This window comes from Anguilla rostrata, chromosome 2 (genome assembly GCF_018555375.3).
Source record: "Anguilla rostrata isolate EN2019 chromosome 2, ASM1855537v3, whole genome shotgun sequence".
NCBI classification, from domain to species: Eukaryota; Metazoa; Chordata; class Actinopteri; order Anguilliformes; family Anguillidae; genus Anguilla; species Anguilla rostrata.
The window spans coordinates 54,729,165-54,740,754 of NC_057934.1; the positions used below are offsets into that span (position 1 = coordinate 54,729,165).

Sequence of the window (11,590 nt, forward strand, 5' to 3'; positions counted from 1 at the left end):
TCATATAATGTATATGCAAAGTGCATCCATAATAAACTTCACTGACTAGTATAGTTTTGTATGGTCTCTATTTAATGTAAAACTAGTCTCTAAAATTAGAGTATAACTGGGTAAATTGCAGTACATCATTTCATGGACTCTTGACATTTATAAAGCACTCTATTTTCTTTAAATTACTTTAAATAAAGGGGGAAAACATCTAAAAGTCATAAAATAACTTTCTCCTCAACTATTTCACAGGAAGCAATGCTCCAATATGTCTGAATGAGAAATGAGCACGAGGTTGAGGTTGGGGTGAGGCATGCAAAGCCAGGTATTTGTTTTGACAGTCATATCTTTTCAAGTGGCAGTATTAGTCATTAAGTGAAATGCCTTTTCAGTGTTTGTGAAAAACAAAGCAATCCATCACTTCACAAAGCTGTTTTCTGCACTAAATTCTAAATCAGTAAAGCAAAAAAACAAACAAATAAAAAAGATTTCAAATTCTTTTTTGGGGAACGCATTCTATGGTATGTGTGAACCAGTCCAGGAGACACAGCACAGTGGTTTTACTGTCATTCTTCTTTGAAGAGGATAAGCTTCATAGCTGCCCAGTATTGAATCATATATTAACCTGACATATAATAAGTAACTGTTAATAACAGAGTCTGGACAGTAGATGATGTTCACCTTCCAGCAATGAGCTATACAACAGCTATACATGCAATGGGTTTCTCTTGGAGTACATGCAGAGTATGTAGTACATGCCACAGTAAAGCAAAAAAGGCAAGCATCAATGCACATCTGTACAGAAATGTTTCAGAAAATATTTATTAAAAAGACGAATAATAGATGAACAGCGAACTCCCCCCCTCTAGCTAAATATGTGAGACAGAGAATAGCAAACTGCTCCAAGTTCATGTTTCTTCAAATACAGCCCAGCATTGTCAATTGATATTGCCTTCTGGGAACAGAGTACCAAGTGTCGAACAGGGGCTCCTCAGGAGAAACAATCCAGTTAATACAGCAACACCTTAGTTAATTTCCACCATAAACATTTAAATGATTAAACTTGTAATTCAAAAGTCAGAACTGCTTTTGTTGAAAGTTTCTTTCAACAAGACCCATGCCTCCACTCCTGTATTCAAACAAAAACAGAATTATTTTTTCCCTGCATGTTTCCGAAGCAGCATGCAGAGGAAAAAAAGAATTCAGGATCTGGGAGGAGAGGGGAATCAATGGGGCCACCTTGTGGATTACAAGTAATATAACATTTTCTGAGAGTTCTTGAGAACAATGCAATAATACCTATACAATTTAAGCCTACATATTTTGACTGACAGTCATACTACATATTCAAATATTTAATGGTCTGGGTAATACAGTATATTTAACTTGAATTATATTTTTGTCATTTAATTTAGGATTTAGTTTGAAAATATTTCTACTGTCAGTCCAGGTTGTGTTCATGCTCCACTTCTATAGCTAGCTATCTCATTGAGTGGAAAACAGAGCCACAATGTTGGTCTTTCCAGGTAAGTTTGTATGAGGGGTGTAGTTGGTTGTTATATTGTTTAAGTTGTTATTGATGTTATTTTCTTAGCATGAATGTACCTCCATTATATAAACTTTAGCTCATGAAAATTACAGATCACAATGTATCTATGTCCCGCTGCTGTGTAACACCGGTGTGCCCTCTGTGCTCTCTCCCCCTACTGCCAATGCAACAAATGTGCAATCACAAGACTTTTTGTTGTTGTTGTTGCAAGAAATAACACAAGAACAACAAACACGTAATATTCCTTTTCATCCTGTGTGATGATAAGGAAAATGATTCCCACATTGGTTACAAATGGCAGGAGTGCTGAGCAACAGAGGACGGAGCTGGAAGTCACACAGCTGAGTTGAGAAAAGGTAGGAGCAGGTGAGAACACAGCAAACCATTGAGCCTGAGCCTGTGCCAGCAGTAAAATGAACCACATGAATAAATCTGGACATAAGATATTTTCCCAGATAAAGCAGAATTTATCCATGGTGGATTTAATATTAAAACGAGATATCAAAAAAAAATCCAGACGTTAAAGTGCACAATCATGTGACAACGTTGTGTCCAATTAGGGGACGATACATCACAATTTCGACGAAACCGGAAATAGCCGGAGCCGATCGTGTAGAAGGAGCTGACGGTGCAGTACTTTAAAGTTGCTTAAGCGATTTTTTTCTCCGTAAACAGCGCTGGTTATAACGCTTGAATTTAAACACTGATATGACCTATCATTGCGATTCCGCGCTGTAAATCATTTTAAACACCAACCATTTACCGGATGTGCATGCAGTATGAAGTTCAGATGAAAAAACCGCAGTCCCAGGAAGTACATCACAACAGTGCTAGACCAGCAGGTAAGTGGTCAGTTAACGGTTTTTTCCACCGGTCTGCAATTATGTTAACATAACATCTAACAGTTTGACAGATCTTATTACAATAGCAGAACTGGCCATTTGTGCTACCTATCTGTTTCGGAACTGGGCATAGATAGATTGATAATCGATGTATGTGTAATCATATTGCATCCTTGGGTTGATTTTATAGGTTATTATTTTTTTATAAAAGCATCACAATGTGTACAAATGAATTATTATAGGAAATAGCCCACCAGCAGTAAATTGACAAATAATTATATCGTGACGTGAAAATGGACTTCGAGTTTTGAATTGAGCCAAATCCCGTCACTGTTAAATTTTCATTACAATACCAATAACAGATGATCATGAGACATTCGCCATTGCCAAAGTCCGGGACCACCGGAATGGTAGAGAGGCTAAAATTTGATTTCTTACTAGGTAGTCAAATACTGTAACGGAAAAGCACACTGTTGTTAAAATGGTCTCCTCTGGTTTGGCGACATCATTCGCGTCCTGTGAATTAGACTGTTTGGAATTAAGCTTTAAAGAAAACTAGCTAGCATATTTGTCAGCACAAAGGTGTAGAAATATATATTTTTTCCCTGTATGCTTAGGTTCAGCATCATGAGAATAAACGAGGACACGCTGTTGGAAGGAAAGTATGTGGTATTGGTGCCTTACAATTCAGACCATGTACCCAGGTAAAATCTAACTATGGGATATTAATAACTGACATTGCTTTTAGTTTATTTACTTTTATATTTTAGTTTCAGTCTTTTTATATACATGTTTGTATGTGTTCATCAGGTATCACCAGTGGATGGGCTCTCCTGAACTGCAGAAGCTTACTGCTTCAGAGCCACTTACCCTAGAACAGGAGTATGACATGCAGAGGAGCTGGAGAGAGGATGATGATAGTGAGGTGTCCTTTTTTTGCTTGCAGGCAGTACCATACATTAAGTGTACTGACAAACATTTCAATTAATGTGTGTGTATTTATCACAGTGATTGTAGCATTACAGCATTCAGTTGTGATAACACTGAGAGCTTCTTCACAAAAAATACAGGTGAGAATTTCTTGTAATTTAGTATTTATTAACTTTTTCCAGAATGCACCTTCATTATCCTGGACAAGCAGCTTTGGGCTGACCCAGCGGTACAGGAAGAGGAGTGCATGGTGGGAGATATCAATATCTTCCTCACTGATCCCAGTGATCCCACCCTAGCTGAGTTAGAGATCATGATTGCAGGTAATATGGTCTCAGGTACCTTTGTGTTGCAAAAATGGAAGATGTTGGGTGAAATCCAGCAGCCATACAATCACATATCCTGCTCCTGCCCAGTAAAAACCAGTTGTGAGTATGGTTACTACTTGGATGGCAATCATACGGGCAGCAGTGTACTATAATGGGTAAGGAACTGGTTTTATAACCTGAAGGTCACAAGTCCCAGGTAGAACACTGCTGTTGTACCCTTGAGCAAGGTACTTAACCTGCATTGTTTCAGTATATATCCAGCTGTATAAATGGATGCAATGTAAATGCTATTTAGAATGTGTAAGTTGCTCTGGATAAGAGCGTCTGCTTAATGCCTGGAATGTAATGTAATCGTGGTAAAAATAAATAAGTTTCTGTAGTAGTGATGTTGTTCAGCCAGTAAGGGGTGTTCTTCATAACCTTAAATAAACCCCACTACCCCTCTACAGTGGTGGTGGTGGGGGCGGGGGGTTCTGTTGAATCAACATTACATCAAATATTTTTCAGTTTCTCTTGTGTTTTTTTAAATGTTTCATCACTTACACACTACCATTGATTAATCTGAATTTGAAGCGAAAACTATCCTTTGCTGTTTTAGAACCCAACTACAGAGGCAAAGGGATTGGAAAAGAGGTTATACGAATGATGATCTGCTATGGTATGTTGCCACAATGTTATTTTATCTTCAGATCTCTTCAGATTAGGTTCAGATTAAGTGAATTGCATCTGTTGTCTTCCCAGGAGTCATGAAACTTGGAGTCAGAAAATTTGAAGCCAAGATCGGGCTTGACAACAAAATCAGCATTGCCTTGTTCAAGAAGTTTAAATTTCAAGAGGTAAAGAAATGAATAATTGAATTCAAGTATGTGATTATAGTGAGCCAGCCTATTTTACAAATATATTCCATCAGGTTATAATAAACGAAATCAAAACTCATATTTGTCAAATGTTGAGCCCCCCTCCACCCAGTTTCACTCAGTCAATAAGGTTACGTGCTCTTACACTGAACATCGTCTGCCTCCTTGAGAAATGGGCATCAGTTACATCTTGCCAATTATTGTTTTAAAAAATGCTTGTACCTCAATATGACAATTAGCCAGTAGTAATGGCCATGCTGTTTTTATTATGTTAGAATGTTATTGTAACTGTATACCAGGTCAATGATGATGTTTAGTCTTTTTGTAACGTTTTATGCAGACTGCTAGATAAAGCAGGCCACTGTATAAAGCAACTTGTGCATTGCAGCAGTCAGTCAGTGAGGTGTTTCAAGAGATGACACTGGAGCTGACAGTGGATGAAGATCTGCAGAAATGGCTTTTGGGTGACATGAGCTTCATGCAGGAGAGGGAGTACCAGAAGATTCGGGACAGCAGACAGGCAGCATGCCCACCCTTGAGTCAGTGAGCTCCAGCCGTTTTTCCTTAAGCCCGGAAACTTTATCTAGTTGTCAGTTTTAACAGCCACCGGGGAAAATGTTTTGTGTTATTCTGTATACATTCACTCAACCAGACACATCATTCTGCTAAGATCAAGGTGGCAATACCATGCTGTTTGTCATTGAGGAGTGGGGTCACTCTGAAATATATTGACTTTAGTCTGTTAAACCAAATTCTACATTATACCCTTCAAGCAGTGGTACAGCCTCACCCCCTAGGGAGAATGGAGCAGAGAGCAGCCTGTGTCAGCCATCCAAGCTCAGGCCCTTAACATGAAGTAGTGGTGAATGCAAGTTGTGGGAAGGGCATTTATTGATGGGTGTTATGAACCATTTTTAAAAGCATTTGTATTGCATGGTTTAACATATTTTGTTTATAGCGATCTTCCTGGAGCATTGTGTTATTCTGTCAGTAATATTTGTATATAATGCGTATAAGCAGTGGTGCCCAATCATGTGCCATGGAGGGCCAAGAGTATGCAGGTTTTCATTCCAACCAATCGCTTTGCCTGCTGGGGGCGGCAGTGTAGTATAATCGGTAAGGAGCTGGTCATGTAACCTAAAGGTCACAGGTTCAATTCCCAGGTAGGACCCTGCCGTTGTACCCTTCAGCTGGGTACTTAACCTGCATTGCTTCAGTATATATCTAGCTGTATAAATGGATGCAATGTAAAAAACTTGTGTAAGCTGCTCTGGATAAGAATGTCTGCTAAATGCCTGTAATGTAATTTCACAGATTAGTTGCCTCTTGTCTGGTTGACAATGTGTTTAATTTGTGAAATCAGCAGGTGAAGTGATTGGTTGGAATGAAAACCTGCATACTCTCAGCCCTCCATGGCACATGATTGGGCACCACTGGTATAAAGTGTTAGGATCTTCAAATGGAGAACTCAAGAACCATATGGGCTTCAGCCTAGCACTTTGTCTGAGCTCTGCACTTAAGTCACAAATTTGTCTGAAATACTTTTCCCCCAATAATAAACAAGTCATTTTTCATTTCAAAACCTTATCAGAAAAATCTGTTCTTCAGTGAAATGCAATTATAAAGCAACTGTAACAAGTGGACTAACTCATGTTCCTTGTTATCACATGCTGCACATCCTGTGGGACTACACTACTTTTGGGGTAAACAGAGTGTGTAATCTAACAATGTGAACAGAAAATTAAATTTTATGATACAAATCACCATCAGGGCATGAAGTCAGTCAGCAAGGTGTAGTTGTCTTTTCAAACTAACCACAGGAGCCTTTAGTTGATGTTCTTGTCAAAAAAAAGAACAGACAAATTAGTCCAACAGGTGTTGTGTCACAAAAAATGACAACTCATCCTTTAGCTGAGATATTTATTAATGCCAATTATCCTCAGAGAGACTATGTATCACAAGAAGCATCCTGACACATACCAGCTATTTCTTCCAGTTGACTTCAGGGGCACAACTTAACAGCAGAGAGGAACTCGACTCAAGACCAGCCTACTTTCTAGATCCCATACTTGCGGTTACTGGAGGCAGAGCTCCACGCTAAATGAGATGCGTAGCTCAAGCTCCTCAGTCCTCATTCCAAAAAGCATGCCAGGAAGACAAAACTACCATTTTTGTGTGCCCTCAGCTTATGTTGCAAGTGTGTTCTGGACAGAATAATATCTCGGCACACTGAACACAACAGCCTCAGGCAGTGTTCAGGAATGCAGTAGTCTCTGCAGTAGTGGAAGACACAGACATACATTCATGTTGCCTTTTGCTTGAGTTTCACAGACAGAAGTTTGGTGGCACTTAATTTCAGGAATCAGGTTATCCATTGTCACTGAAGAGGATGTTAATGCACTTAACTGCAAACATGCATAAGATGTTGAAATGTTCGAAACAAAGCACATTTATCTGAAGTTCTACTGCATTTCCACATACATACTGTATGTGGTACATCGCTCACATAAAATTTACATCAAAATATTACATCAAAGGTTACGCATAAGACTACAAGGCAATGACAACATAACCCTTAGAACAAATTGTGCAGTGCAGAAATAAGCGTAACCTGTTTCACTCAGCAGTTCAACAAGTTTAAGACAATACCACGGCGGGATTACTTGACAAACTGCCTGGAAATTTGCTGGTCATTTTTTGAAGCTTTTAATTAAAAACAAAACAGAAAAAGGGAGGGGAATCAATTCCATAGGAATTTTAGGTGCATGGCCACCCTTTAGCTTCCACTGCAAGCCAAGGCCCTGGGAGACGTGGAGGGTTGGATCTCAGGAATGGCATCTCACGGCTGCTGCTCAGAGAGTTTCTGCAGGATCATCCTTACCACCTCTTGCCCCTGTGCCCAAGACAGTGCCTCCTCAAACAGCGCATTGACGGGGGTGCAGGCCTCTTCCCTACGCAGGTCAGTCAGCTGACAGACTGCCACAGCGCCAGCCGCACCCACCAGCAACAGCAGCAGCAGCTTGAGCGTCACAGCCAGGAGTGAGCGCTTGGTCTTGGGGGCTGCCTTCTCCACCACTGCGTGAGCTGGACAGGCAGTAGGGAGAGCAAATGACACTTCTGCTGACCTCCTCCACGTGTGCATGTGAAACTCTCTTTGTCACATACTTGTCTGTATATACCCTATATACCACTTACCAACACACGCGTCTTTCTAGTGCCTCGACTGGGTCACCAAACATTAAAATTCTGTTTGTCAAAATGTCTCACAGCATGTTTGTTATCACAGATAACTAGCTAGCCATCTACAGAATTATATTCAAACAGAGGCTAAACTATCAATATAGTCAAGCTACAATCAGATTAGCTACTCTCTATACTGTCATTCATGGACATCGAGCTGACACTGTTGCAATTATGATATTATAACTGTTGGCTTACTTGCAAGCTTCAACTTTACCGAGTCACACCGATGTGCATTAATTTAGAATGGTGACTGAACTTTTGCAGGTGCTACTTCATGGCCAGGCATATATGGAAAAATTATACACACGTCCCAGCCAATCAGAATTGAGTATTCAGCCAAACTATATTGGTTTTGTGACCAAGCAACATTTTTGAGTTGAGAATAAAATTGTGTATCATATCTCACATTAACTGTGTTTATTGACACAATATGCTAAGCATTAAGACTTCACTATGATGGAGAAACTTGGGTATTGATGTGCGCTGCTATGCATGCATGCATTTTCTATACGAGTGGTGCCACCTGGCCAAGTTGCGTTCTAAGAATGGATTCTTCACCATACTAGGAATCTATTTCGAATCAAGAACATGCGATCAGTAAATCTGTGACATTCATAATATATACAAAAAAGGATAGATAGACATGCACACTCCTGACAGAGACCCTCTCCAGAACTCACCCTGCTGAGGTTCAGCTGACTTCTCCTCTTTCTCTTTCCGTTCCTGAGCAGCACGGGCAGCTCTCTGGGCATCATACTCTCTTCTCTTTCTCTCCTTCTCTTCCGCTTTCTCTCGTTTACGTGCTTCTCTTTCTCGTGCCTCCTTTGCTCTCTGCTGTGCTTCTTTTTTCTTTTCTAGTTCTGAAAGGAAATAGTCAGATTAATGAAAAGGTGTAAAATGAAAAATAATCTGCTTTTGTTTTTTCACTGAATTAAATTTCCTTTCAACAGCCGTGATGGGTTTATATGTGAATAGTTCCCAGAATGAGAGCTAACAAGGCTTTAAAAAATTTATAAAAAGGAACAACATTTGAATTTGAGTAACTTCTTGCCACAATACTGCAGTATTGATAAGAGCTGCACCAACCTCTTTCTTTAAGAAGACGGCGCTCTCGCTCTTTGTCCACTTCTACCTGTAGGACCTTCATGTGCTGGAGAACCTATATAGCATGACAGACAGACCTGGTTTATGCTCATAACAAGCAAAGCTTAAAAAAATGGAACCACAATGAACTGTACCTCCCATTTTACACACAGCTTCTCTGTTAATATGAGCTGCAAGTACTCCTGTCAAAACCTCTGCCATCTTACCCTGAATGCACACTGCTTGCACTGTTTCTCATCCAGACAGTCTCCCGCCACCTTGGCCAGAGTTGGTTCCAGGGGGTTATCCTTCAGATCCAGCCATTTCAGATTCTACAACATAAACACCCAACCTTACCTTCATTAAAAGGCAGTGGTAGCATAACTGATCAAAATACACGTATACCAGTTGTAGCCTATGAGGAAGTCACGATAAACATTAAAAAGAGGATAAAACCTAAGCGCACAGAATAAATATGTTTACCATGTGGATTGGGACATGGCAAATGCATGGCAATGGCTCATGTCATAATGTACTTACCCTGAGCTGGGAGATGCTGGTAGGCAGCGAGGTGAGCTTATTGTTGTAGAGGTCCAAGTGCTGCAGGCTGACCAGGCGGCCCAATTCTACCGGTAGGCTCACCAGTTGGTTTTTACTGAGGTCCAACTTCACTAGGTGACTCAGGCTGCCAAACTCAGGCTACAGGAAGAAGGAAATGGCATAAGACAAAGAGAGCACAAACTAGGACATGGAGAAATTTACAACAGTAACGTACATCTTGACACACTATAGTAAGTTAAACGTCATACCAGTAAGGCAATTACTTGACTTCCTACATTAGCTATTTCACGACTGCATGCTACTATTGTAATGATCCCACAGCAGTGATGGCAAGTAATAAGATAAGATAACGTGTGTGCATTTATCCTTGCCATTTAATCATTCAAAGACCCCAATACTTATTGGGGATACAAAAACGGAACACTCACGGGAAGGGTTGTGAGATTATTACAGGAGAGGTCCAGCACTGTGGCTTTAGGGAAGGCAGCCTGATTCAAAGAAGGAAGGGTATGGTGAGATGAGTTGCATTAAAAAAAAAAAAAAAACTTGCATCGACGCGAACGTTATTTAGTGCCAACTAATAACTTACCAGTTCTTTGACGGGCACCTCCGTCAAGTTGCACAGACTAAGGTCCATCTCATTGTCACTGATCTTGTCTCTGAGGTTTAGAACTTTGCCTTTATTCATTCTGTTCTGGGAAGCAGAAAAAGTCATCACGTAAGCTAGATAAGCCGAGCACTGATCATTTTACCTCCTATCACGGCAAGAACAAAAACTTGGCTAGACTAATATGGACGTGTCAGAGACAGGCAGCTAGATAGCTTGCTTGACAGAGCTAGCTCCTGACAAACAGAAATAAACGTCCCGACGAACCCTTTTACTGCGGTCTATGGGACGAACACAGTCGTACATAAGCACTACGGCACAACTATTAAATAACGTTATAAAGTGCAGAGTAACAAGTTGCCAAGCTTACCATGACATGTAACTAGCAAGTTAGCTAGCTAATGTCAGCCAGCTACGCTAATCTTCTACCTTCTTATACGTCTTGTTTTGTAAAATAAAAACGATTAAAATGGCAGTGGCTAATAAAAATAATTTGAATACGCGACTGTTAAATCACAACGTACAAGAAAAACTTCTTCAATGAGTCCACGCCTGTGTTCGCTGGACAGTTTCAGTTCAATCATTGAAGCCCTTCTCACGACGAGAATGAATATCCACGTCACACCTTTCGCCCGGTTGGGCTATGTCTTCAACAATCTTGTACAATCTTGTACAATCAACAGGAGGTTGCCATCTATAGTTTGGAGGAACGCACTACAACGGTATTTTTGGATCAAAATTCATTCTGTGTGGAGGATTATTCAACCAGGGATTTCTGACATGGTAAAATACCACATTAAAAATTATTGGTATTTTAACAACCTTACAGCCCTAACGAATTATTTCGTGCAGTTGCAGCTGTAAAGGTCGGGCTAAGTTGCCTGGATGACCAACTTCTTTTAACTCAAATTGACCCATTTAACACTTTTAATAAAAGAGGAATGATACTTTTGAAGTATGTATTTCATAAATAGTGATATATAGTGAACGCCATAGCGTTTGGGACAAAGATATATTTTTTATTGATTTGGCTCTGTACTCCACAAATTTGGATTTTTAATCAACCAATTCACATGTGGTTAAAGCGCATAGGCTCTTGGCTTAGCAGGCTTTTTGTGATTTCTGAGTTCAGCAGGCCTCTCTTTCTTCTTAATGATGTTCCAAGTGAATTTTGGTAACCCAGAGATTTGGCCTAATACTTTACAGTGACTGTCTTTTTTCTTCATCTTCTTATTTCTCATGCCTCATAATGGCTTCATTGACTTTCATTGGCATAACTCTGGTATTCATGTTGACAAACACCAACTAGAAAGGTTACAATTCCTGAAGGAATTGTGTGGGCTTGCTTTGAAATCCAACTGGCACTGTCCTCAAGCCTCAATGCATTTCAATGAGGGCGCATAGCTCAGAAGAAGCATGAAACTGTCCAGACCCACGGCGCATTGTAGCGTTACATATACAGCCGGGGATCAGCAAGTAGCGGTTATGTTTCAGGAATTAGTCATATCCTAAAAGTGTCATGAGTAAAACTTAGCTAACTATATAGCTAGCTAGCTATGGCATGTCCTCACCTCTGTAACGTTATTTCTTGTCCTCCGTGT

General features: G+C 40.1%; 2 protein-coding genes across 6 annotated transcripts; one reads left to right on the forward strand and one right to left on the reverse strand.

Moving 5' to 3' along the window:
• The first annotated feature begins 2,119 nt into the window (after positions 1-2,119).
• nat9 (N-acetyltransferase 9 (GCN5-related, putative)) lies at positions 2,120-6,077 on the forward strand. Of its 2 annotated transcripts, none has more exons than XM_064323163.1 (7): positions 2,120-2,379; positions 2,997-3,083; positions 3,190-3,299; positions 3,492-3,632; positions 4,237-4,296; positions 4,380-4,474; positions 4,884-6,077. In XM_064323163.1, exons 2-7 carry the CDS (start codon positions 3,007-3,009, stop codon positions 5,040-5,042), a joined length of 642 nt encoding a protein of 213 aa, XP_064179233.1. In that variant the 5' UTR covers positions 2,120-2,379; positions 2,997-3,006; the 3' UTR covers positions 5,043-6,077. The 2 variants fall into 2 exon arrangements, with proteins under 2 accessions (XP_064179233.1, XP_064179234.1); XM_064323164.1 differs by having other exon boundaries at positions 4,887-6,077.
• A 324-nt stretch (positions 6,078-6,401) lies between these two features.
• On the reverse strand, positions 6,402-10,619 carry lrrc59 (leucine rich repeat containing 59). Of its 4 annotated transcripts, none has more exons than XM_064323159.1 (8): positions 10,514-10,619; positions 9,972-10,076; positions 9,811-9,870; positions 9,362-9,520; positions 9,049-9,153; positions 8,825-8,897; positions 8,419-8,598; positions 6,402-7,579 (listed from the first exon to the last, which is right to left on the reverse strand). In XM_064323159.1, exons 1-8 carry the CDS (start codon positions 10,571-10,573, stop codon positions 7,335-7,337), a joined length of 987 nt encoding a protein of 328 aa, XP_064179229.1. In that variant the 5' UTR covers positions 10,574-10,619; the 3' UTR covers positions 6,402-7,334. The 4 variants fall into 4 exon arrangements, with proteins under 4 accessions (XP_064179229.1, XP_064179231.1, XP_064179230.1 ...); XM_064323161.1 differs by having other exon boundaries at positions 9,972-10,071; positions 10,360-10,603; XM_064323160.1 differs by having other exon boundaries at positions 10,360-10,603.
• Between the last annotated feature and the right edge of the window lie 971 nt (positions 10,620-11,590).

Bases quoted from the DNA above. Each gene is read 5' to 3' on its own strand.
- nat9 (XM_064323163.1), top strand. From the start codon at position 3,007: ATGAGAATAAACGAGGACACGCTGTTGGAAGGAAAGTATGTGGTATTG. The intron at 3,300-3,491 runs GTGAGGTGTCCT...AACTTTTTCCAG, and splicing joins CTGGAGAGAGGATGATGATA to AATGCACCTTCATTATCCTG. The intron at 4,475-4,883 runs GTAAAGAAATGA...TGTGCATTGCAG, and splicing joins AGAAGTTTAAATTTCAAGAG to CAGTCAGTCAGTGAGGTGTT.
- lrrc59 (XM_064323159.1), bottom strand. From the start codon at position 10,573: ATGATTGAACTGAAACTGTCCAGCGAACACAGGCGTGGACTCATTGAA. The intron at 9,871-9,971 runs GTAAGTTATTAG...TCTTTGAATCAG, and splicing joins AGGTGCCCGTCAAAGAACTG to GCTGCCTTCCCTAAAGCCAC. The intron at 7,580-8,418 runs GTGAGTTCTGGA...CTGCCTGTCCAG, and splicing joins GTCAGCTGAACCTCAGCAGG to CTCACGCAGTGGTGGAGAAG.